Source organism: Podarcis muralis, chromosome 17, assembly GCF_964188315.1.
Source record: "Podarcis muralis chromosome 17, rPodMur119.hap1.1, whole genome shotgun sequence".
NCBI classification, from domain to species: Eukaryota; Metazoa; Chordata; class Lepidosauria; order Squamata; family Lacertidae; genus Podarcis; species Podarcis muralis.
Window position 1 is genome coordinate 39,154,840 of NC_135671.1, and position 27,812 is coordinate 39,182,651.

The 27,812-nt window shown below is 47.0% G+C and overlaps 1 protein-coding gene across 3 annotated transcripts; it reads right to left on the reverse strand.

Annotated features, from left to right (window-relative positions):
- Positions 1-35: 35 nt before the first annotated feature.
- IRAK1 (interleukin 1 receptor associated kinase 1) lies at positions 36-27,641 on the reverse strand. 3 transcript variants are annotated; one of them, XM_028711512.2, is made up of 14 exons: positions 27,353-27,641; positions 23,669-23,836; positions 21,822-22,013; positions 16,598-16,704; positions 15,728-15,895; positions 15,134-15,198; positions 14,861-14,975; positions 14,641-14,753; positions 13,060-13,264; positions 9,190-9,258; positions 8,804-9,025; positions 6,707-6,920; positions 2,354-2,476; positions 36-445 (listed from the first exon to the last, which is right to left on the reverse strand). In XM_028711512.2, exons 1-14 carry the CDS (start codon positions 27,459-27,461, stop codon positions 393-395), a joined length of 1,923 nt encoding a protein of 640 aa, XP_028567345.2. In that variant the 5' UTR covers positions 27,462-27,641; the 3' UTR covers positions 36-392. The 3 variants fall into 3 exon arrangements, with proteins under 3 accessions (XP_028567345.2, XP_028567348.2, XP_028567346.2); XM_028711515.2 differs by lacking the exon at positions 16,598-16,704; XM_028711513.2 differs by lacking the exon at positions 2,354-2,476 and having other exon boundaries at positions 27,353-27,640.
- Between the last annotated feature and the right edge of the window lie 171 nt (positions 27,642-27,812).

A 27,812-nucleotide genomic window follows, 5' to 3' on the forward strand; every position in this document is an offset into this window, starting at 1 on the left:
AAGTACAATTTGTAAGCCAAAAGGATACAGACAGGTTACAAATATATAAAATGTTTTATTTACTGTCTTCAAGAAAAAGGAGTACGTAGTGCGGAGACGTTTGCAGGGAGGGTCATAGGGGTAAAAATCTACACAAATCCCCTCCTCCTACTGCCCTTTTGGGGTAGAAACTTTAATCTCCTATTCAAATACACTCCATTGCCCCTGCCACCCCCCGCTTGAGCTGTGTTGTTAACTTGATGCCGGATTCCACCAGGACCCCTGGGTGCCACAGGGTTGGTGGTACCAGCTAAGGAATGTGACCCCCCCCCCAAGGGATGGTGGGACCCTGTAAAACGCAAAGTGCCGTCAGCGCTGTGAGAACTTTAATCCTTCCATGTCACTCAAGTTCATCACTCAAATTCATCACTCTCTTCGGGCTCACGAGGGGGTTCTGCAAGGTGATCTGGAGGAGGGAATAGAATTCATTAGAGATCCTTTATAGCGTACATGATCCCTCAGGTCACAGCCAGCACAGTGCGTTTGGCACCTACCCTCTAAAGCTAGAACACAGAAATTGCAATGGGGTGGGAGGAATTTGCCTGGCCTTGGCCATGCTCCACGGAACTGCCTTACATGCATGATTCTTGCTATAAGTGCCAAGGGCTTCTGGGCTGATTTCTCAGTCCTCATGATATGGGAGGCAAAAGGGCCCACACCCTTAGAAAAAAATTGGGGGCCCCCATTCAGTGGTAGATCAATATTGCTTTGCATGTATGAATTCTCACATTCAATCTCCAGTTCACCACCCCACAATTATAATTATTATTATTATATATTTTTATGCCCTGCCTTTTTCACTGACAGGGATTCAAGGCAGCTTACAGATAAAATAAGATTGTATGTTGTTGACTACAACTCCCATCAGTCCCAGCAAGCAGTGCCAGTGGCCAGGGATGATGAAAGTCCAGCAACATCTGAAGAGCAACAGGACCCCCTCCTGGCACCTCTGAATTACAGGATCTGAGGGAGGAGGGCAGGAACACCGCCAGGCATAGCAAACAGCACTAGGTTAGGTTAGAGATACCAATGATCAAAAAAGGTACTTTTTCTACATAATACACGTTTTATAGAAGTCTCTGCCACAAGATGTGATGATGGTTTTAAAGGGGGATTAAACAAATTTATGAAGGACCACTATTTCAGTAACCATTAGTTACAATGACTAAACCGTATAGAACCTCACTACGCAATACACGGAGGAGGTGACTTGGTGGGGGGCAGACACCCCCTCCTGCCCTCCTTGGCCACATTAACTCTTCTCATCTTCACATGAAATGCAGGCCGAGATGCAGACCCCAACCCTTCTAAAATAAAAAAGAAACTTCCTGGTCCACAACAGGAAGGCATGGCAAAGCCCAGGGTGGCTGAGACCACATGAAACATTGGCTTTGTGTGGCCCAAAACTACAGTCTGGGAAGAAGTAAGTGTGTGTGTCTGTCTCCTCTATCAAAGAAGGAGGCAGTTCTTGATCTGTTTCTGTGAGAAAAGAGAAGTCAAGCGTACAGCCTGAGGGTACTTGACCCAGAAGTTTTTCTTTTTTGGCACCATTTCGGCTGCACACCCCTCCAGAAAAATGCAAGTTCACCCTGAAGCCCTCTTGTGATTTGCTCCACTCTCAAGTGCAGTTGGCTATATTATATTAGCCTTCTAGCCTCACCTATCCTAGCATCTGTGGGGAACCTAAATTCTACACAGAAAAAATATGTCAATAGTAAAAATAAATAAATACTGCTTGACATATTATAATCAGTTTGACAGATTGGTTTGAGGTATCTCGAGATTTTAAAGGTTGGCATTTTTGACAAGGCATAGTTCAGCTGCAGGTGGGGACGGGGGGGAGGGAGAAGAAAAGAGATAATGAAGAGCAGAAGCAACTAAGGGGAGGCAGATATGACTGGAGGCCTTGAGAAAGGGGCTGTAAGCCATCCTGGATACAAAAAGCAGACTTTGAACAAGGTGGGTTTTGTAATCTCTACTCTCATGAGGGCTAGATTTCAATGGGTCTCTTCTATGTAGGATTATGCCTGGATTCAATCCTGTCTGTTTCAGATTCTATGCACACATGTCCCTACACAAACATGACACCCAGTGTGCATGGCTTAGGCAAGAGTGCCCTTGCACCACACATATGTTCAACAAAGAGAGCTCAACACCTGCTTAAGACTTTTCATTCCATTATGGAGGATGAGAGGGAGGGGTGATGATGAATTGATCTGCCTTTTTGAACAAGTCTCTACCTAACCCAACAGGGTCATTTGGGAGACTGGCTAGTGCCACCCTCCATCCGCAGAAGCAGCAGCAGGAAGGTTACCTTCCCCTGACGCTGTAGAAGCAAGCACATCCAGGCTGCTAAGCTCTCCGTCGTGGTAGAGTGCCAGCCGTTCCATCATACGCCTCCTTGCTGGGTTGATGACAATCTGAGGGGCAGAGTCGCCTGGAGAGAGAAAGGCGCCAAGCACTGAGTGACAACTGGCCCAGATGTTAAGACCATCATCAGAGGCCCAACTCTGAGTGCCTCTACCTCCTGATGGGAGGCAGTTCTTGCCAAGGCAAAGGTCTTCTAAGTAGTGTTACCACATTTATGGGACTCCCTTACTTATCTGTTTAGCTGGTGCTGACTAAAGCTAATTGAAGAGAGTTTTATTTGCCCAGGATTTTTAAAAAGATCCCTATGGTTTTACTGCTACTTTTAAACTCAAGTAAAGAGAAGGGAGTCCATGATGGATGGCAGTTTCATAAAGGTGAAATGTTGAAGGCAGACAGTTCCAACAAGAAAGAAAAGTGGGAGGCTTCTATAGAAACCAGTGTGGCTACATAAGGGACAGGAGCTGAGAGTTAAGCAGGGCATGTATAAGAAATGGAAGAAAGGGGAAATCACGAAGGAGAAGTATAGAGAAGCAGCCAAGAGTAGCCAACAGCAGGGAGGTCAGATGGGCTAAAGCTCAGAAGGAGCTTAGGCTTGCAAGACTGGCTAAAAATAATAAAAATAAAATGTTTCTTTGGCTGTCCTTGAAGCAAGAGGAAGAGTAAGAGTAAGCAAGTAACAGCTCCTCTGCATGGAGTCCTCTATCGGGTGCTATGAGGTGACAGAGAGAGGACAGACCTACTCAACACCTACTTTGTCTCCATCTTCACCCAAAAGGAAAGCAGTGCCCAACCTGGTGATAACATAATAAGTGATGTAAGGAGGGAACTGCAGACAAAGATAGGAAAAGAGGTGTTAAGAGAACACCTAGCTTCATTAAATGAATTCAAATCTCTTAGGCCTGATGAGCTGCACCCAAGGATACTAAAGGAGCTTGCGGATATAATCTCAGAGCCTCTGTCTATAATCATTGAGAATTCTTGGAGAGCAGGTGAGGTCCCTGCAGTCTGGAGGTGGGAAAATGTTGACCCCCATCTTCAAAAAGGAGAAAAAAGAAGATCCAAGTAACTCCTGACCAGTGAGTATGACATCAATACCAGGAAAGGTCCTAGAATAGATTAATTAAATGGCTGGTCTGTGAGCACTTAGAAAAGGGTGCTGTGACTACTTAGACTGAGCATGGGTTTATCAAAAACAAGTCATGCCAGACAAATCTTCTTTCTTTTACTGTTAAGAGTTACAAGCATGGTGAATCAGGGGAATGCTACAGACGTAGTGTACCTTGATTTCAATAAGGCTTTTGACAAATCTTGTGAGGAAGCTGGTAAAATGTGGGTTGAACAAGGTAACTGTCAGGTGGATTTGTAGCTGGTTGACTGACCAAACCCAAAGGGTACTCATTAAGGGTTCCTTGTCATCCTGGGAAAAAGTTACAAGCGGGGGTTCTATCCTGGGACCATTGTTAAAGGTAAAGGTACCCCTGCCCGTACGGGCCAGTCGTGTCCGACTCTAGAGTTGTGCGCCCATCTCACTCAAGAGGCCGGGGGCCAACGCTGTCCAGAGACACTTCCGGGTCACGTGGCCAGTGTGACGAAGATGCTCTGGCGAGCCAGCACCAGCGCAGCACACGGAAACGCCGCTTACCTTCCTGCTATAAAGCGGTACCTATTTATCTACTTGCACTTAGGGGTGCTTTCGAACTGCTAGGTGGGCAGAAGCTGGGACCGAAAGACGGGAGCTCACCCCGCCGCGGGGATTTGAACCGCCGACCATACGATCGGCAAGTCCTAGGCACTGAGGTTTTACCCACAGCGCCACCCGCGTCCCTAGGGACCACTGTTACTCAACATCTTTATAAATGAAGGAATTGAAGGGATGTTAATCAAATTTGCAGATGACACCAAACTGGGAGGGGTAGCTAATGCTGCAAAAGACAGAATCAGAGTTCAAGATTACCTTAACAGATTGGGTAAAGGACCAAAACTAACAAAATGAATTTCAATATGGATAAATATAATGTTCTGCACTTAGGCAGAAAGAACCAGCTGCACAAAGGTAAGATGATGGACACATGGCTTACTAGCAGTACACGTGAAAAGAATCTAGAGGTCTTAGTGGACCACAAGCTTAACAAGAGTCAACAGTGTGATGCAGCTGCAAAAAAGCAAAAGCTATGCTAGGCTGCATCAATAGAAGTATAATGTCCAGATCAAGGAAAGTCATGGTACCACTCTATTCTGCCTTGGTCAGACCACACCTGGAATACTGTGTCCAGTTCTGGGCACCACAATTTAAGAAGGATGTTGACAAGCTGGAATGTGTGCAGAGGAGGGCAACCAAGATGATCAAGGGTCTGGAAACCATGAATGGTTTGAAGGAATGGTTGAAGATGCTGGGTAAGTTTAACCTGGAAAAAAAATAGAGATGATAGCCATCTTCAAATATCTCAAGGGCTGTCACATGGAAGATGAGCAAGCATGTTTTCTCCTGCTCTGAAGGATAGGGCTTGAACCAATGGCTTCAAGTTACAAGAAAGGAGATTTTGGCTTAATATCAGGAAGAACTTTCTGACACTGTTCAACGGACTCCCTTTCTGGCAGTGGAACAGACTCCCTCAGGAGGGACTCTCCTTCCTTTTAAGTTTTTAGGCAGAGGTTGAATGGCCATCTGTCATGGATGCTTCAGTTGAGGTTCCTACATTGCAGAGGGTTGGACTAGATGACACTGCAACTCTACGATTCTTTGTTGTTAGGTTTGTCTGCTAAGGTAAAGGTAAAGGTACCCCTGCCTGTACGAGCCAGTCTTGACAGACTCTAGGGTTGTGCGCCCATCTCACTCAAGAGGCCGGGGGCCAGCACTGTCCGGAGACACTTCCGGGTCACGTGGCCAGCGTGACAAGCTGCATCTGGCGAGCCAGCGCAGCACACGGAACGCCGTTTACCTTCCCGCTAGTAAGCGGTCCCTATTTATCTACTTGCACCCGGGGGTGCTTTCGAACTGCTAGGTTGGCAGGTGCTGGGACCGAGCGACAGGAGCGCACCCCGCCGCGGGGATTCGAACCGCCGACCATGCGATCGGCAAGTCCTAGGCGCTGAGGCTTTTACCCACAGCGCCACCCGCGTCCCTTTGTTTGTTTGTCTGCTATTTTACTGTTATTTTGTTAGTCATACAGGAGGGCTTTTAACTTGGTGGTGGAAGCTGTCTTAAGAATCTTGCACCGAAAGACAGTTATTTTTTAAAAAAAGAGAGAAATAGACTAATGAAGTTAAAATCAAGAATAGGGCAGGAATTGTCAAATTCTAGTTGGTGGTGATACCACAGAACAATCTGGTCTGAAATGTGGAAGGGTAGGGGGAAGAGATGTCAAAAAAGAAGCATGTTAACAGGTTTCAAAGAGGGTAGCTGAACATGTCATAGTTCTTCAGATGCAACTAAGAGGAACACTTCAGGGTTCAGATAGCTGTCCTGTGGCTACATTAGAATCTGCTTTTTATCACATCTTCGTTGATGGGAAACGGCTCTCCAGGGTTTCAAATAGGAGCCTCTGTCAGGCCTACCTGGAGATGCCCTAGATTGCACCTGGGACCTCCTGCATGCAAAACAGTTTCCCTCAAACATTCTATCAAGTCAAGAATGCACTTTTGCAGGTAGTGGCCCATCTGTTTAATTTTATGATTTCTACATCTGAAAGCAAGAAACCAACAAAGAAAGAAAGAAAAAGGAGGAAGGGCCTTCCAGGCTTGCAGAATTGGGTGCAATACACTTATCTGCACACCTGCTTTAGAATCAACTGTCCCCTATCCTGTACTATGGTCACAACCCCATTTAAATATAACTTTTGTCTTAGTATTGCTGTGTGTGCTTTATTCATCCCTTTCAGGCAAATTTGTAACTTTTGCTTAAAAAAAATTGTTTTGGGACTACAATTCCCATCATCCCTAGCTTACAGGACCAGTGGTCAGGGATGATGGGGATTGTAGTCCCAAACATCTGGAGGGCCGGAGTTTGCCTATGCCTGCCCTAGGGCTCAAAATAAAATGGTAAAGAAGAACTGTTCAGTTTGCACAAGGTTATGAGCTGATGTCATTTATCACAGCAGCTTACAGATAAAAATAAGAACTGCTAAAAACATAGAAAATTTAGAATTGGAATGTCACTGTTCTGTAACAGTTACTCAATATTTGGTTCAATTAAGTACAATGCTTGAAAAATGCTTGTTATTTGCCCATACATGTCCAGTCAGTTGGCCAATCCTCCCTGAAGCGTGGGGAGGGACTGAAGCAGCCTGCAGTGCCTTACCTAGTTGGCCTACAGAGATATTCCCTCTGGGCACACTTCTGTAGCTCAGCAGCCTCAGGCTGCCCTCCAGGCTTTCATCACTCTCCTCAGGCTGGTTGAGAGGCCTGGAGGTGTACGAATCCTCTTGTGGAGTATGCAGCTGTCTCAGGGGTTGCAAAGTGGGAAAAGACTCTTTGCACAGCAGTAGCTGGAGCCTCTCTAGCTCTCGGTATACCTTAAAGACAGGAGGAGGAGTAAGTTGGCAGGGTGGGGGGCTCAAATAAGAAGGCACAATAATTTCCCAGAATACCCAGCAAGGCAAAAAAGAAAAGAAAAGAAAAGAAAAGTTGGGGGCAACCCCCTTGCAGACAGAAAGTCACATTCTTTCCTTGGATCTATTTGCTCCTACCCCATTGCTGGCCCTAACACTCAGGGCACTGGTAATGCCCAAAGGACAGAAGGCAGTACATACAGTGCAGCCTCCCCCAGCCGGGACCCTCCAAATGGTTTTAGACTCCAGCTCCCATCAGCCCCAGATGTTGGAAACTGGAGTGCAACCACATCTGGAGAGCATCAAGCTGGGAAACAGAGTCAGAGGCCTAGAGTCAGCAGAAACCACAGTACCAGTATAGAACCCACAGCTGTGGGTATAAAAGAAAACGCAAAGTACAGTAAATATGACAGCAGGTGAAGCAGGAGCCCAAAACACTTATTCGCTGTTCCTAGACCACTGGCTGCCGCCTGCACTCCCCGTTACAGTGGATGTTAGACCAGTCAGGACTGATGGACAGAAGGACTTGTCCAGAACAGCTTCCTGGGGCTGAAGCTCCTCTGTGGCACACACACACACACACACACACACACACACACACACACCCGGACCAGGCAAGCTGGGGCTGAGGGAATGGGAATTCAACAACCTCCGGAAGGCAGCAGGTTCCCTAGCCCTGCCCTGTGGAATAAGTATGTGTCTCCTCCCCCTCCATTAATGCTTGTGGTTTCCCACCTATTTAAAATGTTATGGCCCTGCTCACAGAAATGCGCAGGTAAGGAAGAAACACATATATTCCAATTCGCAGACTAAAATTCAGCCAGGACTGGAAGTATCTTAAAACCCACAGCTCTTTACTGGCTCAGCTCCAAGCTCACCAGAAGTTGGCACAGAGAGGATTCCCAACAATTATGAACAATGCCCAGGCTTTGACTTTTGAGAGTGGGATTCTGTAATTGTGGGGGCACAAATAATACATAAACACCTTTGCTTGCCCAAATGGCTTTGGTAAGAGGGTGAGCACCACCAGTGTCAGTTTTCCTCACAGCAAACATGAAACATGGCTAATTATTATTGAGGACCTATTTGTAATGTCAAAGCAAGCTTTGCATATCCATCTTTTAGGACATTTATTGCGGTCCAAAATAGGCAGATGAAGTATCACATTAAAAACTTGCAGACACACCGAGTGGTTTTGCAAATTCTTCACCATAAGAGAGAGAAAAATATGTAATTGCAGGCTGCAATCTTTGATGCTTATATAGCTTTTGGCTGTAAGAGATCTGGCTCCAACTGATTGACTTAAGTCCTTTCTAACGAATGGCTCCTCTGTTATGGACTGTTGAAAAACATCCCAACTGCTAAGAAGGTTTTAAAAATGAGCATGAAAGCTGTATGGAAAGATGGGGTTTAGAAAAAAAGGAAGCAGTGGACCAACAGTATGTAAATGTTGTGTCATCTGTGTGTGTGTTTATAAAAAACCAAACACTACAGAGACAGAACAGCAAATAGTATCCAAGACTAATGTGAACCTGAATGGGGAATGAACTTGGAAGTGAAACGCAAACACACACAAAACCAGAATCACAGATTTACCCTGGTGTCCCACTTCTTTTTCCTATTTCACAGATGGGTCCAAGGCAGGAATTTGTCCAAGCCAAACCCAGCTTAGTTTACTGGAGCTCCCAGAGAAAAGGCCTAGATCAGGGCTGGGGAACATTTGGCTCTCCAGTTGTTGGTGGACGACTTCTATCATTCCTGGGATCTGTGGTCCAGCAACAACCAGAGGGCCACAGGTTCCCCATCCTTGGCCAAAATGCTCCAGCTCCCCCCTTCATGCCACCTACCTCTGTCATTGGGGGCCGGTGCTTGGCCCTTGGGTGGAGGCACCGGCAAGCCAGGCTGCCCAGTGCTGTGCCCAGTTGCTCTGGACAGGGCCCGGCCCGCGGGTCTGCGTGCTTCTGGTATAGATGAGTGCCAAGCTGAGCAACTTGGGACGGGCTGGAAGAAGGTGTGGCCGAGGATAGCTGGGCTTCCTGCTCCTCTTCCTCCTCATTCAGAAGATCTTTCTGAAGGCGGAGAGAGGGATAATCCGTTGGAAAAAGAGGAGGTGGGAAAGCCAGCAAGGATGGAGCAGCATCAACACTGACTGTTCGGTGTCAGAAAGGAAACAAGCTGCACATTAATAAATGAGTGGCAGCCCGGGGGGGGGGGGAATAGAATAATTTCTCACCAAGTACTTGCTGTGTCCACGTGAATCCAGCTCCATAGATCGTCTCCCCGTCAAGATTTCCAACAGGACCTGGTAGGGGTGGGTTGGTGGGAGGAAAAGGAGCTGCACTTAAAACAAACCGGAATGCATAGCAAGGAAGGGAAAGAGAAACGGGGGTGGGGGGTTTCCCTTCTTTCCCCACATTCTAGCTTAGCCAACCAGACAGGATCAGGCACTCTAAGGATCGCATCCCTTGGGCTCACTTCCAATGCTCAATTTGTGTATTGAAATTGAAAGCCAGCAGCTTGTTGTCAACATGGGTTGGGCTGCAGGGCCAGTAGCATCAACTCTGCACACTGACCTGACCCCCTCAAGCCCCCCCCCCCCCCGCCATCCTCCCCAGTATTATGAGCAGGCAACTGAGACAGGGTCAATCAATTCAATTTATTGCATACAGCCAGCGACAATTTTGTGCATGTCCAATGGAAGCGCGGCCACTGACACGTGGGTCCTTTTGCACCCAGAAGAGGGCAGAATGGAAGTGCAGCAAGCTTATGCGCACTCCTCTGATGCCTGTGGGGGCCAGAACAGAATCCTCACACAAAATAGTCACTGCCTGTATAGTCTAAGGCCTTCACAATGAACGACAGAGGGCAAAAGCAAGGCATTCCTCTAAAACCACACAATGCAAATCTATAAAACTCTACAGCATAAAAGTCTGCAACATAAAATTTAAAATTACAATGCATTCTGGAATAAAGCTTCTTAGCTGCCAGGGCAAATTTGGTTACCAGATGTGTAATTCGTAGATATTTATCAGCTAAGAGTTCAACTATCACTTCCTGGGTGGATCTATCAGAGTACCAATAAAGAAGAGAGTATTAAAAATGTTATGAGCGCCGTCTATAAGGGGCAAATCAACAAATGGTGCAAGACATCCTCGACCTGATTACATCCATAAATGCGTTTCCATGCCATCTGAGGAATTCCAAGGTATCTCCCCTCCAAGGATGCTGAGGGCATCTGCTGAAGCCGAAGCTCAACAAAGGCCCTATGCAATTGTGGGGAAGGTAGTGAGGCCTTGAATGGTTGTCCTTAATTTGAGGGTCCCAAACAGAATAACAGGCAGCGATTGTGGATGCTCTGGCTTGCTTGGAGTCATGGTCAAATATCCAATTTCTAAGTTCACTAAGGGATAAATATTTCCCCTCTTGGAGATTTCAAGCCCTAAGTTTGTCTTGACACTTTTGTACCCAACCTCCTGTCCTTAGCTGCTCCAACCAGCTGAGCTTGGTGAGAATATGGTCCTCAAAGTCTATGCCAGTAGCTAAGATAAAAGGTAAAGGTACCCCTGCCCGTACGGGCCAGTCTTGACAGACTCTAGGGTTGTGCACCCATCTCACTCAAGAGGCCGGGGGCCAGCGCTGTCTGGAGACACTTCCGGGTCACGTGGTCAGCGTGACATCGCTGCTTTGGCGAGCCAGAGCCGCACACGGAAACGCCGTTTACCTTCCCGCTAGTAAGCGGTCCCTATTTATCTACTTGCACCCGGGGGTTCTATCGAACTGCTAGGTTGGCAGGCACTGGGACCGAGCAACGGGAGCATACCCCGCCGCAGGGATTCGAACCGCCGACCTTTCGATCGGCAAGCCCTAGGCGCTGAGGCTTTTACCCACAGTGCCACCTGCGTCCCTTTTAGTAGCTAAGATAGGCTAGATCAATTCTGGCCGCTATTGAGGGGAGACCCAACTCAGCTCTCGGATGAGCCAACAGAGTCCCAGGAGGAAGCCCCAATACCTGCCTCATAAATTTCTTTTGTAGGACTTCTCGTTCAGATTTGACACCAGTTCATCAAATTTCAGCCCTATAAAGCATTGGTGCAGTATTCTTTGACACACAAATATTGAGGGCAGGATTTAAAAGCTGCATAGAGGGTCTTATATGGACTTTTGATAAATTTACAAATTAGCTTATACAATACATAAACTTGATCTACCCTTCCTAAATCCTGCTTGTTCATCATGAATGATGGCTTGATTACTGTCCCATTCTTGGATTTTATTTAATAAATAACCTGATTATAATTTGGAGGCCACATCTAGCAGTCTCATAGGTCTATAGTTGTGAGGGTCTGAAAGGTCTCCTTTCTTGAAAATGGGAAGGACTATACTGGTACACCAGCCACCCTAAAGAGATGCTGCCAGTCGTATTTATGCATGTAAATAGTTTTGCCAAAATTGGAGAGCAGCAATTTACGTCCAAAGAGAAAACCGCCGGAGGAAACATCTTCTCCTGGTGCTTTCCCAAGCCAGTTAGGGAGAGTGAAAGGGTTCTCTGTCTTGGAGGGTTTATATTCATTTTACTTCCAAAAATGGCACTAGAATGGGCAACTCAAATTTCAGGTATTATGGGGGTGCGAGTAAAGACTCAAAAAGCTTATCCACAGAGCCTCCTTGAATTAGGTTCCAAAATTTGGATTTGTTCCTCTCAATAGGAGCGAGGCCCAAAGATTTTCATAATGTACCCTTTTTTCCTCCCTTAACAATGTTTTATATTCTCGCCATTGCTGTTGTAGAAGAGAAATAGCCTCACCTGAACGGGCAAACTGAACTTGTCTTATTAGGACAGTTCTTTTTTCTTGGACTTACAGTCCCTATCAAACCGACTCCATGTGCTTGGATGTTTTAGGGTAGGAAATAGGAATCAGAAATGGTCTACATTCCCTGGTTATATCCTGATGTAGCGCACAAATATTCCAAGTCCTTTCCAGAGTTTGCTGATGTAGCTTTTGAAGTTTGTCTGTGGTCATCATCTGTCTGATATTACAATCAATTTGATGGGTCCATTGCAGCCTTCTCTCAGCCTGGGAGTGGCCCACCATTTCAGACTCTGTCAAGGCTCTTGAATGGTAATGCTGCATTTGAAGACGAGCCTAAAATATAATCAGCTACACACACTCCCTTGTCTGATATGTAAATATAGTAACCCTTAGAAAGGTCAAGGGGTACTATTAAAACATACCAATTGATATTTGCAAATTAAAGAAAAACGTTCATGGCCTGATTTAGTTATGGCACTGAGACGCTGGCAGGGTTCTCCCCTTCACACCCCGTAGTAGCTCACTTCCATTTTGCCTTGTCTCACACACAGGACAGGCAAAGTGCATAGCAGGGAAGGAGTCTTCCCCAAAAATGCGCTCTTGCTGGGCTGGAGTGTGTTAGACGATCAAGTGGTCAAGGGGCACCCCCATCCCCCAAGTTGCCAATTCCTAGTTTGTACTTTCTGTCTCTGAATGAGCTAGATAGGTGAACAAGGGCATAGCTCCAACACATCCTATGACAGTTAAGTCCTTGTAAGTGTTCCTGCAAGATAACCTTCAAAGGGCCAGAATTTTCACCTAGCACTGAATTCTTGGAAAGAACAGCTTTCCAAACAAAGCATATTCTTTCCAACACACCAAAAGAGGGAATTTTCCTAACTCATCATATTCTCCCTGTGCCAACCTCCCCACACTCCTGAAGTCCTGGGATGGGTGCTCAAAAGGCAAAGAAGCTGCAGGCCCAGATGAAATACGTGTGTGTGTGTGTGTGTGTGTGTGTGTGTGAGAGAGAGAGAGAGAGAGAGAGAGAGAGAGAGAGAGATCTACTCTTGCACTTTTGGGGGTTGGACTAGATGACCCTTGGGTCCCAAGTCTACAACTGTGTGTGTGCGTGTGTGTGCGAGAGAGAGCGCTTTGAGAGTAATCCCTTTATAAATGAAAAGTGATATATCAATTTTTTAAATAATAAAATCTCATTTTAGAAGTAGACGGAATGGACAGGAAGGAAAGTGTCCTGTCTTCATGGTGCAGTCTTTGCTAAGCCCCTCCTCTCCCCTCCCCATGTTACTCACCACACCAAAGCTGAAAACATCAATAGCGGTAGAAAGCATCCCCGTCCGGACATACTCAGGGGGCAGGTAAGCCAGGGTGCCCCGCACAGTCTGCGTCCGGCCCAGAGAGCTGCTCAGTCCTCCCTGCTTTGGTCGGCGGCTAAAACGTGCCAACCCAAAGTCAGCCAGTCGGGGGGTGAGTGCCGCATCCAACAAGATGTTAGAGCTGCAAGTGGCAGGGAGAAATAAAGGGTTTACAACCAGCCACTATACACAGCCTCTCACATTCCATTCTCCAAAATAAGCCTCATCAAAATCTCCTGTGTGTACCAATTACATTTTGAGCAGCATACGTTCTTCATCTTGTTGCTATGAATTTTGTTCCAGTCATCCACGTTGTGAGCCCAGAAAAGAAGAAATCAATCCCAGTTCAGCCTATTTTGCACTGCCCATTCTGCTCCAGTTAATCATCCAGAAGATGAGGGCTTGGGGAGGAGCACCAAAGTCCTGCTCTCTGACCACTTATACTTTAATCCAGCAACTCCTCTGGCTACTGAGATTTCACCAGGCACTGCAAACACACCTTTAAGTGTATATTTACAATCCTAAAAGGAACAGAAGCTTGCTTTATGAAAAACAAAAAATGAGATCTCTGGGAAGCTGAATTCTCAGTATCACATTCTGTGCTTTTTCTGGAATCATAGCCCCAACTCTGCTTTTAATGGAGATTTGTAACATTTCCACACACACCCAAAAAATAGAACTTTAAGAGATATAGCTTTTGGGGTTTTTTTACTGGGGCAGGTATGTACCAAAAAACAGCAGAGTTCTCTTGTGCTTGCTGAAGACAGGAAACCGCAGTGTGTTGGGAAAAGCATGAAGATTTGTGGATGGTGAGCAGATTGTTTTGGATTTCAAAAGCTACAGATTTCAGAAGCTTGGCTATTCTACCCGTCGAAATGACCCTGACCTGCTTCTACTGTCTGCACCCTGCTAATTATTAAAGGCCCATCACAATAGCACACAACAGCACTACCGATATGGAAGAATTTCTACTTAGTGCCTTTCCCCTCCAATAACAGACCTATCCTTTGCAAAGGATGTGTCCAGAGTTTTTAATACACTTTTATATGCTAAGGACAAGAAAACTGAAATTCTGCACTCAGGCAACCCAAATTCTGCAACCTGCTTGAATTATGCAGATTTAGTAAATTGCCTAATTTCTCTAACTCTGAGTAATTTATTCTGGCTTTGTTAATCATAGAGAGGGACAACTGGTGAAGCAGAGCACCCAAACCCCACCATTGGGAAATCTCATGCACAGACCCTTCTGGCTGCTTCCATTTCAGCAGACTTGGCTCACACTTTTCAAAAAATAAATAAAAAATATGGGGTTTTTAGAAAGCAAAGTTCTGCAATGAATTTCCTTGTGGAATCGCAGCACGTGTGCCAACAGACGTCTTGTGATGATTCCCTCCTCCCCAAGTCAAAGCAGAACTCTTCCTTCTCCGGCACAAAGCAACAATTCTCCAGTTTGGTTTAACATCACGCCCCATTTTCATTTGTTCGCAGCCTGGGAGACAAGCTCTCCTCCTCTCTCACCTCTTGACATCACCATGAATAAGGCTAGGAGAATCGCTGTGCAGGAACTGAATGGCTCTGGCAGTGCCCACTGCTATATGCAGCCGCTGGGCCCAGGAGAGGCAGGGACCACTCTGAAAAACAAAAATCAAATCAGCAAATGAAACAGTCTTTGGTGCCACCTTCTGAAGAACCCCTGGATAAAAGTATTGAGAAGAAGAATAGAAGTTCAGGTGAGTACCTGTCTACGCAAGTGGTCCTCCAAGGAGCCCTGAGGTAGGAAGACGTAGACAAGGCAGAAATGCCCCTGCTCAGCACAGTAACCAGCAAACTCCACAATGTTGGGATGGCGGAACCTGGGATACACAAGGGGCAGCGTTAAGCAGAAGCAGCTCAAGCGCCTCCCTATGTCCCACCAGTTTTTAAAAAACGAACAAAGAGCAAGCCTCATGCACAATCCCTGTTCCTGAAACCCCACCCAATAACCTTCCAATTCATAGTTTTCAGGTCTCACCGGGAAAGTTTTTCCACCTCTGTGACAAAGCTGTTCTTTATTACAGTCCAATCCAATTCTGCTTCCTGTCAGTCAGATTAGGGAGGGGGGGGGTGAGAATAGATAAAGATGATCAGTATCACCACTAGGAGCACACCTTCCTTCAGAAGAACTGGCAAGGCCACACTTGTGGGGTGGGAATGAAAGAGGACTGAGGTGGCTCCCTTCCAACCCCCCACAGCCAAGCACAAGGAGATGAGGAGTCACCCCAAGGGTCCCACAAGCTCTGCTGCCAGGGCACTCCAAAGACTCAAGGTGCTAGAAGGCCCTTCAGTCAGAAATGCTGGGAATTTGAGCTGAGACCTTACATGAGCAAAGCGAATGCTAACTGATTCATCCTTCCATGGACCAGATGGGAGAGAGGCAGGAAGGCTGTGGAAGGCAGCCCCTCCCAACCTGGTGTCCTCCATATGCTGTTGGGCTACAACTTCCATCCGCCCCATCCAGTGTGGACAGGAGTCATGGGAGTTCAAAACACCAGGAGGATACCAGGATGGTGGAGGGGAATGCAAAGTAAAATGGTCAGGCCCCCAGCCCAGTACTCTTTGGTTATACCTCTTTGAGCCGTTTGACAGCATAGACAGTGTTGCGCAGTCGGGCTTGGTAGACGCAGCCAAAGCCACCTTCTCCAATTTTCAGGGTCTCTGAGAAGTCTCCTGTGGCTTCGCGCAGCTCCTTCAGCTGCCACTCAAAGGGGCAGGCAGGGGACAGAGAGTCAAGGCTCTGGAATTGGGAAGACAGAGAGGAATGAGCTTGAAAAGGGCAGCATCCTCAACATGTGCTCCTCAAGACAGTCGAGTTCCACTAACTGCATGGAAGGAGGGCATCAGATTCCAGCTCCTTGAGGTCTTGTTGCTGGCAGCGAGTTGCTGGAGAGAAGCAATTATCCGGCATCAGCCCAGAAGTGATAATGCTGAAAGGATGCAGAAAGAGAAAGGAAGGGTGCAGAGTACAAACATGAGGGGGATCAGAAGAGGGCTTAAACAGTAAGGGGAAAGAAAAAGCCACCATCCAAAAATGGCAGGAGGGACGGCAGGTGCACAATGGGGAACTAAGCAGTACAAAAATATGACTGAGGAAGAAACAGGTACTTATTTACTGAATTTGGATCTTGACTTTCCAAAGGAGCCCAGGTAGCCCCATAACTGTGACAGACACTACCTGCTTTTACATGTAAAAGAATAAGCGTGTTGCAAACCATGAGGACTAGAAGTATTAACAGTAGACAAATGCTCAAGGCTGAGATTCTCAAGAGCTAGATACTTAGTTCCATCATTCAGTAGCCCAGCCTACACCACCCTGGTCACCAGGCAGCTGTCCTTATGTTTTCCTGCACATCGAATTCCCACATACACCCCCCCCACCACCACATACACAGTCAGAGCCCAACTGTTCCATCAGGCAGCAGCAGAATTAGGTCCATACCTGTTCATCAAGGCGGGTGGGAGGCAAAGGTGGGTTTCTCTGGCCGACACTGTTAAGGTGGCTGCTGGGAGGGGGGCCTGGCAGAGATAGCGGAGGACAGGAGGGCTCTGTTTGCATGGGGAAGAAGTGGGAATGAATGCCGTTATAGCTGGGGTACAAAAATGGGTCCGCCTCCTCCAATTTCCAGCCCCCTCAATGATGTTTGCTCAAGGTGGTGGAAGCAAGAGTGGGAAACACAGAACGTTTTGAAAAGCGGCAGGAGATACAGGAAAGACTGGGAGAATCACCACTTTTCCTCAGCACTGCTTAAGAAGTTACATGAAAGGAAATTCTACCACCTGAATAAACTGAAATTAGTGACAGAGCTGCGGGTTCCGACAGACATCTAGACTGCTCTAGATGGCACAGAGCCTGCAGAAGGAAGTGACAGGCAACTGGGTGGGCACAGAATCCAACATCCCAAGAACCTCTACTTTCATTTTAAAATTACGTTTCTAGCCTTCACAACATACAAGGAAGACTTGAAAAGTGTGCAGGCAATGCTTGATGAAATTTCAGAAGCTAGTTTATGTGTGGATGCACACAGAATCTCCAGTGCCTTCAAGGCCCTTGGTGTATGGTCCTTGGTGTTTCCTGTGACCGGCAGAAGCAGCATTGGAGGGAGAGAGGCAAAATGTACACAGTTGATTCCAGATGCAGAACTCAGCTTTCCTTGGTGCATAATTTTGGGCAGTCTTGGCATAGAATTTGAATTTTCCTTTAGCACATGGTTCACAGAGCCCTGGTATCTTACTTGTGCACGAAGCAGTTCATGCTGAACTCGTATCCAAGTGGGTCCTGCATACCTTTAAAAATAGGGCACGGAAATAATTATCTCCCCTATCAGTCTCAAAAGACCAACTCACTACCCTCACTCTGCACCACATTCATGCACAGCTTGCAAAAATAACCGTTCCATTTTTTCTGGCTCCCAACAGGGTCAGCATGGAGCATTTTGGTGCTTCAACCTAAACAAATCCAAATGGCGTACCACTGGCCTCCTCTGAAAAGATGCTTTTCCCCACAGTCCCTGTTCTATTCTGCAGCTACATAGGAAAAATTCTCAGTGGATTATGCCCCATGGCATAATCCACTGAGAATCCACCGCCCCAAGTCTTCTCGCCTCTCAATGGAAACAGGGTCTGTGGTTGCATGATTCTGTCCCTTCTCTCTCTCTCTCTCTCTCTCTCTCTCTCTCTCTCTCTCTCTCTCTCTGTGTGTGTGTGTGTGTGTGTGTGTGTGTGTGTGTTTAGTGAAATCTCCCCACCTCTTTTCTCCACAGGGAACAAAAGAGCAAACTGGGAAATGTGAACACGGCATTAGCCAGAGAAGAATGGGTTAAGCCACCTCTTTCTCCTCTGCCTACTGCTCTCCTGCAATGGGTTAGGTTTCCCCCCATGATTCCAGCCATTCCTGAATGCTTTTCCTTTTGAAAAAGAAAGGGAGAAGTCAAATACATGCAATATATGTAATATATACATGTAATATATATACACTAGTCCAAATCAAAATTTAACTCTCTTACAGCTTTTGTTACCTATTTCTTTGAGCTAGTTGGGGAGAATTTCAGTTTTATTATGGGTGGTGGTGGTTACAAGGAAGAGCTCATCTTTTAGTACAGTATTTCTAACTCATAATCCATCCTGAACCTTCAGGATGCTATTTCTGTATGAATGGCTTGGCCTTCAGACACACCTGCATGCCCCACCTGGAGCAGCAAATGCATCACAGGCAGAACTTGTGCACATTCTTTTGGTAAAGACAGAACTGGGTGCCTCTTTCATACTGCAAAATGGGGAAGGCAGGGGCAAGGAAAAGGAAAGAGGCAGCAAATAGAGATAAGTATGCTTTTTAAAAATAATAATCAACCAATAAAGTCAGGTTGCCTCCCTACTCTGAAAGCTGAAGTTGCTGTGTAGGAAAATAAGGTACTGGCTATTAGATATTAGTACTCTGCTTGCCAATGCCAGAGTCAAAAATAAAAACAATGAAAGCAGTAATGAAAGTGCATTATCATCACAGGGCCAAGTGCAAGAAAGATCATCACATAAACCTGTGCTCCTGAGTGCTGAATGAAAATTAACTCAATCTTGAGCACTTTCAGCCCTGGAAACTTTTAACTTATGAAATAATAATAATAATAATAATAATAATAATAATAATAATAATACATTTTCAAGAAGGCTTGGAATACCAATAATCCAGATTATTTAAATCAAAGTCTTCCAAAACTTGGCACTTAAAGCAAAATCAGTTTCTTGATATTCAGGTCTTGATCCGAATCTACAAACAAATTCAAAAGAGTCAAAAAAAGGGGAGGAAAGAATGGTTTGCTTATGAATGAGATCTCAGAAAATACTTTTATCCAGAACTCTTTTGCCTTGGGGAAGGCCCACCACATATCCCAGTAGGTTCCAGTATCCTGGCACCCCCTCCAACATAAGGGGGAAGCTGCCCTGTGTACAAAAGAAACTAATTGTGGTATTGTGAACCAGCAACATACTATTTTCCAGGGGGAGTTCATTGATTTGAGCTGAAAGAGGTCCATATTGCACCTTGGACCAGTGCTTTATCCAATCTTATTCTTCTATCTGAACTCCCCAGTTTTGTTCCCGCCAGGACCTATGAGTTTGATTTGAAGAAAAAGTAGCATTTTATGTTTTCACTTCCCCTTCCAGTAAAAACACTACAGGTGGCTTACAATAATACTCAGGACATCAAGTCACCCCTTTGTTTGATGTGATGTATGGAGAGATCAAGCTGAAGGGCTGAGGAAAATTTTAAGTTTCCACTTTGACCCTGTAGTGAAGTTAGGAGATTTTTGTTAGCCAAACTTTGGTCAAGCTGAGAGAAGCATTGTGGGAGAACCAAAGGCCAAAGGATTTATGGGAAATGTGTCCTTGTTGTAGACTAACTGACTCTGGGAGTGTGAATACTTATCTCATGCATCTGCAGGAAGGAAAACTTCCAGTTGATTAGTGGTGTGTTTTAACACCTGGTATCTAAGATGCTGCCTGTGTGTCAATGAGCCATCAACCCTAATCGTCTTTGAGAATTTGGGAGGAACCCTTTGATCCCAAGGTCTTGAGAACAAAGGAGCTTCAGCTGTCACAAGCCGAGTTATTACCCAACTAGTTGACCATTGGTAAATTTTGAATTAATCAGAAATTCTGATTGGTCCTTGGGGGTCCGCTTACACGTGGGGTCCTAAGGATAAAAACCTTAGGAGCGGAGCCTGCAGTGCGCAGTGCATCCGCCCTTCTGTTAGGCTTACCACCATGCTGACAGTCACCTTGCTACATTCATATGTGTGTTCTTTGTGATGAAGAATTCCTATTGTCTTCCTGAGATGCAGATTCAGCCGAGAACTTTACGAACTTCCTTAACTTTTCTTGTGTTCTCGTTTTTGTAAGTACGTTTAGCTAGAGATGCTTTACAATGTTTTTATTTTCCTGTCTGAAACTACTGTAAGAGATGTGCCTACTTTTAAGTATGTTTAATCTTGTTTTTTAAATAAATTTTTAAAAAGGCTTTTCCTATTGTTCTGTGTGCTTTTCTGGGGGAAAGTCTGAATCCAAAGTCTGACCACTTAGCCTCCTACTGAACCTGTTGAATTTCTGCCTGCAATTTGTGGTAAAGCAATGCAGGGTGGGGCAGCCGGCAACAAGGAAGAGTAACCTTCTCCCTTGGGTTAATCTTCTGGGCCATCCCCGGACAAGGGAGTGGTGGCAGCAACTACCCCTTCTGTTGTGTCTTGTCCTGAAAAGTAAATGCTGTGGCACCACCTTCCCTCTCTTAGCTGGGTCCCGCTGGATTGTAGGACAGGTGAGGAGGGTGGGTGTGACCCAGCATTACTACAGACCCTTCCTCCCCCCCCCCCAGCATAATTGTGGCACTACAAAATTGAAGATCCTTCTCTATAGTGCCATAGATGACTCCTGGACAGGGGAGTTTTCATATTTTGCATAGTTCTGGCTTGCCTATTTCAAGAAGAAAATCTTACTAAATGAGAAAAAGTATTCTTGTTGCTCATTTTTGTAATCAAGGGACTGTAAAACCCCCAGGATAAAAGGCTAAAGGCCCAATTTCCCCCACCCCTGTAAACTACAAAGCAGGAGCCCCCTTCTACTACAATGCAAAGTATAACGATAAGAACCATGGAAAGGGAATTTCATCGCTTCTCATATTGCTAGAACCTGAAGTCCCTTTTTTTCTCTGGGGATTCCCAACTGAGAGCAGGGAATTGAACTTGATGCTGTTCTGAATAGCCCAGCCCCAGCAGTGGGGATGCATATGCTCTCTTGTAAAAGAGAGTGTACACCAAGAAAGCCAAATTCTGCAGCCTACATAAATTGTGCATATTAAGCATGCATGCACATTATTTTCCTTTCTGCATAATCTTGCTTCTGATGGCCACGGAAGGAGCCAAGAGATACACCCTCCACCCCACAAAGCAGGACTCCTACTCAGCCTACCCCACCCCTTCCACACAGCATTTCATCAGGCACACACTCAGGCCCAGAGCCATTATTTTAAAGGCTAGAAACATATGTAGGTTCAAGTGAAACGAGAAGCTCTTGGAAAGCCATATTCAACAGCCGCCACCAGTTCCTGTACTTGAAAAGCATCATCACAGAACTGCAGAATGCAGAGTTCTGGCAAGGAAATTAAAAAAGCACAAACCATTTCCAATATGCCCCACCCCCTTTCATTGCCCAGAAGTCCCATAATGAGATGCTATGTTGGGAAAGGAGAGGCTTTAAATCAGAGGCAACTAATGCGCTACCCTCCAGATGGGAGCTGCAGCCCACGTCCCATCAGCCTCAGCCAGCATGGTGCAAAGTCAAGGGTGGTGGGACAACATCTGGAGGAAACCATATTGGCTACCACTTATTTGCAGTCTGGAACACAGTCAGCTTTTCAGAGCACAGGGGTGGGGAGGAGGTCATTAAGCATTTCCACTAGAGCCCTGGTCTTCAACTGGTGGGTCACAGCCTGATCCAAGGTGGGTCACTGCCACCATACAAGTATATTGTGAAAGATTAAGAAATGCATGTTTGGGTTAGACGTAGGGCCTGGGTCTGAAAAGGGTGAAGATGCCTGCATCAGAGGAGAAAAGCAGATTCTACACCTTCACTATCCTCAATAAATAAAGGCTTCCCCTAGCCATGGCATGCATTTTTACCTGCTGCAGGTGAGGAAGCTTGTTTGTGGGGCTCCCAAATTGATTCCCTGGCCCTGCTGCTGCCGTGGCTACCAGGATCTGGGGCAGGCGCAGCACGTGGGGGCTCAGGTAAGGAAGGGGGTGGCTTAGGGGAGGCATACGGAAAATGAGAAGACAACGCACTGGGCTTTGCAGGTTGTGGTGGTGGATGCCCTAGAAAAAGAAGTAGTGAGAAAAGATGTTAGATAGCCTCCAAAAACAGGAGCTGTCACCACATTGCCCTCCTTTGATTTCTCAGCCCGAGTGTCCTGTCTGCCTCCTCATGTCCCAGCACTCGTGCAATAGTGGGAAGAGAAAAAGTGTCCTGCAGCAGGCAGGATTAATATCAACACACAAGCAATCAATGCAGGAACATCTTGACAAGTATGGACAACACACCCCTGGTCAATGGTTTGGGTAATGGGAGCTGCAGGTTAGCATCAGTCACCACTTAGAAAACCTCCCAAACTTATCCACGACAAGGCTAAGGCAAAAGCCATGTTTAAAGACGTGGATGTTAACCGTTGGCTAGGATGCTGGACCTGGAAGTCTAAACTAAACCCAGCCCAGGTACAGATATTCTGGTGACCCCTGGCAAATCACACTCTCAGCTTCAAATGGCAACTGGTGCCCTGTATCCCAGATGTTGCAGGACAGATTTTCAAAATGTAGCACTTCAAAAGCTGTGTCTCTTCTTTGTTTTCTTCTCTTTTTATTTGGCATCCTCTACTCAGAGTCTTTATTAAGCTCCAGGGATGGTTTACTCATGGCGGTGGTGGGTGGTTGATGGAGGACCCTGGGTGGGAGGCAGTGAAACGCTGTTCTCCCAGGACAAGAGGCTGGGAGGAGGAAGATCCAAGGTGGGAGCCAGGAGGGGCTACTACCTTCTGTGGGTGGTAAGGGAGGACTCCATACTCTATTAATTCTATTAGTATTTTTGGTAGTGGTTTTTGTTTTTTGTTTGCATTACTTTTCTATATCTTTTTCTATTTTAAAAAATGTAGCACTTCAAAAGCTGTATGATGATGAACCAAGCTCTATAAAAGCCTCCAGTTGGGGCTTTTACTGCATCAGCATCACCTTACAAAATGCCCTTCTGCCCCAAAAGTTCTGTAGGAAATAAAACCATGTACCTCCTTTCACCAGTAGGTGGAACCCTATTATTTCTTACAAGATTTACCAACTATTGGCTGTTGGGATTTTCTGCTTTTAAAAAAAATAGGACTTTTCACATTTCACTCTTTACACTTCAAAGAGCAATATTTCAAGCTTTTAGCCTAGTTTATGTGGCACTTTCTAAGTTACTTTGTATACAGTTCCTTTTTAGAAAAGCAACTATTAATTGTAAAAGTTTTATAATCCACTTTTCAACAAACTGTCTCTAAGCAGGATACAGCAAAGTCATAACACACACTTGCACAGCAAATGCAGCAGGAGAAACAAGATATTTAATTTTGAGCCTTTTAGACAAGTATTTGAGCCTTAAAAAGTTTTAAATGCCCATCCAAATGCACCTGGGTAAGAACAATTCCTTTTTAAAAATTCTAAACATGCAGGGCAATTGCTAGGTGTCATGATGGAAAGGAGTTTGATAAGCAAGAACGGCCATGAGCTGAGAATGTAAACAGCAGGATTCTGGGACTGGGGCTGCAGGCACTACAGAGGGGTGGATGGGGGCGGAGGGAAAGAAGGGACGTTCCACCCCCTTCCTTCATAGTAAACAGGCTGAAAAAGTGTTGCTTGTTCTGGTGGCTTTAATTGCTCCAGATATACCAACCAATAAACTGAACTAGAAGAGGGAAGGCAGGGAAGGCTCATGAAGGGCTCACATGAAGTGATGACATCACGTGGCAGATAAAGCTCCAAGTCATCAAGGATCTGCAGCAAGTCACCGACAGAGGCATTGCGATTCATCCAGGCCCACATAAGATGCTGCGTCCGCCCATCCATCTTCTCATACAGGCGCAGCTCCACCTGATCTCGCACAATCCTGGAAGCTGAGGTACAAGAGAGCAAGGAAGAAAGGCCAGTTATGGCGGAAGTATCTGCTGTCAGGAGGCAATCCCAATATTTTCTGTCATGAGAACAAGCTTATTATCCATGTGCTATATTACAATTCTGTTCTACTCAGATTTCAACAAGGCACAGCAATATTTGTCTGCATTTTGAATCATCCACTTAACCTTCTTTCCCTGTTATAAGCAACTCCTCAAACCTATACTCTTAAGACATCTATACCTGGATACTGCCTTTTGATTCAAGCTAAGGATAGGCAACACGACTAAATCCAATCTCAGGAGCTTTGAAAATTTAGCTTCAAGCCCACCCCCAATTCCCTTATGAACTTTAGCAGTTTATCTTTAGGGGAAATGCCTTTTCTTTCCCCACCCCCACCCCAGGTATCAACAGCACAGGAAGTTGCTTTATGGAAAGGGTCAGACTATGGGGCACAGAATCATTTGACTTTCAGCAGCAATCTATTGGGCTCATGCAGAGGTCTCTCTCACAACCTATTTACCTGCTCCTGTTTTGGCTATAAAGTTGGGATGTGCTGGATACTGCTGGTTTTGCAGATTGCAGACTGACCAAGGGCTCTGAGTAATCAGGTTTGACCAAGGCTACCCCAATCACAGTAGGCCGTGTAGAAGAGCCAAATCAATTTCAGATGTGGTTCTGCTCTCCCACACCCATTTTCTACATTTATATTGGTTGCCGCCACCATTTTGTTAAGCAAATTTTCCCAACAGTAAGAAAAAATACTCTTATTCCCAGGAGGCATCCAAACAGTAAGGAAGTGTCCAGCCTGAAACTGGAAGCTATACCACATTTATCTCAGCTCCCATGTCTGTGGTCACTCTTTCAGCTGCACTCAGTGCTATTTTTCTGGGAAAAGAGGTGCTGGAACTCACCATGAACACCTCCCTTGTTCTCTTAGAATGGCAATGACACCGCCTGAGAGGTGCCAGAACTGAGATCCAGAGCGTTCCAGCTGAAAAAAAGCCCTGGCTGCACTGAAGGTCAAAAGCACCCAGACAATTGTAAACTGGTTTCAGTATTAAAGATTCCATGGCAGAGAGAGGTTATAGTTGGAATTGGGGGGGGAGATCATAAAAGAAGGAATAGAAAAAGATTTCATCACATTTTTACCCTACAGCTTAGCTGAGTTACAAGAAGTTTAAGGTTATATTGTTCAAAGCTTTTAAACAGAAACCAAAGAGGCTTCTGAGTCAGGTATCATCTCAGCATCTAGGTGAAGGCCACACCCTCACCTCCATTCAATGTGAACGTAGACAGAGCCCTGGTCGGCACAATTAAAACAGCAAAACCATGTGATAACCTGTGGAGAAACACCAGTTGTGTGAACCAGCACTTCCACAGGGAGGGTGGGGTGAGCTGTTGATGCCTTGCAGGGGGTCGGACTAGACAACTCTTCATTCCCTTCCAAAGTTAGGTAAAGGTAAAGGAACCCCTGCCAGTACGGGCAAGTCTCGACAGACTCTAGGGTTGTGCGCCCATCTCACTCAAGAGGCCAGGGGCCAGCGCTGTCCGGAGACACTTCTGGGTCACGTGGCCAGCGTGATAAGCTGCATCTGGCGAGCCAGTGCAGCACACAGAAATGCCGTTTACCTTCCCGCCAGTAAGCGGTCCCTATTTATCTATTTGCACCCGGGGTGCTTTCGAACTGCTAGGTTGGCAGGCGCTGGGACCGAGCAGCGGGAGCGCACCCCGCCGCGGGGATTCGAACCGCCGACCTTTCGATCAGCAAGCCCTAGGCGCTGAGGCTTTTACCCACAGCGCCACCTGTGTCCCTCTTCCAACGTTACAATTCTATGATTCTAACGCCTGCCTCTGCAGTTGAGATCCCGCAAATAGCGGTGGTGGCCTGGACAGTCACCACATGGAAACCCTGGCTCATTCAAGGGCTGCTTCAGCCCACATGCCAAAGGGCTGCAAATATGCCAGGGAATATGCCCGGCCTCAAAGGGTGGTTGTTTTTAAGCAGTTTCCTGTGAAAAGTCACATTTGGTTCTGTTATGAAAAAATACCTAGAAAGCTGGCAATTATTATTATCAATATTAGCAGCTCTCCCACATAATGCCAAACCAGCTATGCTATGGTTTTTTTCAACCCACTTGAAGTGCCTGCACCCAGAGAAGCAGGTTGCTGCCCACAAGTTTGGGCCTCAGTCGGTAGCCTATAAAGGGGCCACCCACAGCACTGTGTTGTTTTTTACAGCCCATATGCGAACAGAGCCTTAATACAAAAAGGCAAGTTGAGGCAGCCGATTCAAATGGCACATTTGGAGTGCTATTAAAGGCATTATGGGGAGCAGGCAAATGTGACCCATGAGAGACTCCCCACTGGGATAGCCTCCTGGGCAAGCCCAACTAAAAAAGACAGGAGGAGCTGAACAAGAGCGCTTCATTAACCGAGGATGCAGGCATGTCTGCCTCGCTTGGACATCAAAACACAATGGGCTGACCCCGATAACACAGCTGCCCTTCAGTAATTTCATTTCAAAACTTTATTTGAGGGGTGGCGGGTGCAGGCAGCACACGCTTAAGTGAAGACTCTGGTGTTTGCTTGTAGCCATTCTAGCTAAAGACTTCTTCCATCCTGTGACCCCTTACTATGCCAAACCAGACCCACCTTCCCAGTCAGTAGCTTCTCAAGCAGCTGCTTTTTGTACTCCTCACTGGTGAAGGTGGGGACGAACTTCTAACCTTACACAAGATCCTCCCTGCACCTCAACAGCTCCCTCCATCCTCCTACCGCCATCAGTGCTGGCATGGACTGCAAACTTGATCCCTGCATGAACTGATCCAGAGCAATTTCTGCCCTTCGAAACAGAGACCTTCCAGCTGTAAAGAAGGTTTTGTGCACATCACCAGCAAATTATTTTCCTAGAGGGCCACTTTGAAGAGGGGTTGGAGGATGATTGGCCAGTCACCTTCAACATCTCCAAATGGGTTGCCAGAAAGTCCCACGGCCACAGCTGCTCCTCCTCCTCCCACACATCCCTTTTGTCCTGGGGTGGATTTGCCACCTGGAGGCCAGATTCCCCCCCGGACCTCTAACCGTTGATCTTCAGTTTGTGCAAAGCAAGAGCAATGGAAGGCGCCCCTTTGGAGCTGCCTGTTCTTCGATGCCTGGCAGCTGGCCGAGTTTCACAGAGACCCCGAGGGTCCAACCCCCTGCCATTCAGGGATCTCAACGAAAACGGCGCTGTGTTCGATCAGACTAAGGGCAGTGCAGAAGTCGAATACGTAGCTGAATAAACAGCAACAGCAGCAACGCCAAGCGCATCTGGACCGGCAAGCATTTCCCCCGGGGCAGCCCCGCTTCTCCGCCCGCGGCCACGGAAGGAGCGCTGCCCCGGACCGGGGAGGAAGAGCCCCGTCGGAAGAGCGGCCGGCGGCAGCGACAGCCCTCCGTCATCGGGCCGGGGCCGGGCAGCCAGTCCGCCCGAAGGCCGAGGGGCCTGTCTCCCTCTCCCCTGCCCGCCCGCTCACCGAAGCGCTCCCACTCGGCTCTCCCCAGCGCGTCCATGACTTCGTGGAACTTGCACATGACGGCGGCGGGCAGCTCGTAGAGGAAGCGCGACGCCCCGGGAGCAGCCATGGCCCCCCGGCCCCGACTGCCACTCTCCGCGCCCTCCGCGCCCCGGGCCAGGCCATAGGAGAGCCGGGCGCCGACGACGGAGGAGGCCGGCCGCGGGAAAGGGGCCACTTCCCCTTTAAAGGCCGCTCCGGGCGGGGGAGGGAAGCGGCCCTCCGCCGCGCCGCTCTGCGCCTGCGCCGCAGGCCCCGGGGAAGAGCGCACGCAGGACTCGCGGGCCGGGCGGAGCCACGTCGAGCGCCACGCAAGCGGGCGTCTCTATAGCAACGGAGCCGCCCTTTCCGCTCCCCTCCCGCGCTGCTCTGGCTCCGCCTAGCGGCCCCAGGAGGAGCCGCGCAGCCTGTCGCTGCCGCC

What these genes read in the sequence shown, in the direction of transcription:
- IRAK1 (XM_028711512.2), bottom strand. Translation starts at nt 27,461, where the DNA reads ATGGCTGCTCCCGGGGCGTCGCGCTTCCTCTACGAGCTGCCCGCCGCC. An exon ending in ACGTGATGTCATCACTTCAT is followed by an intron (nt 22,014 to 23,668) that starts GTGAGCCCTTCA and finishes TTCTTTTTCTAG; the next exon opens with GGCATCCACCACCACAACCT. An exon ending in ATGTTTTCAGCTTTGGTGTG is followed by an intron (nt 9,259 to 13,059) that starts GTGAGTAACATG and finishes CACCCCTACCAG; the next exon opens with GTCCTGTTGGAAATCTTGAC.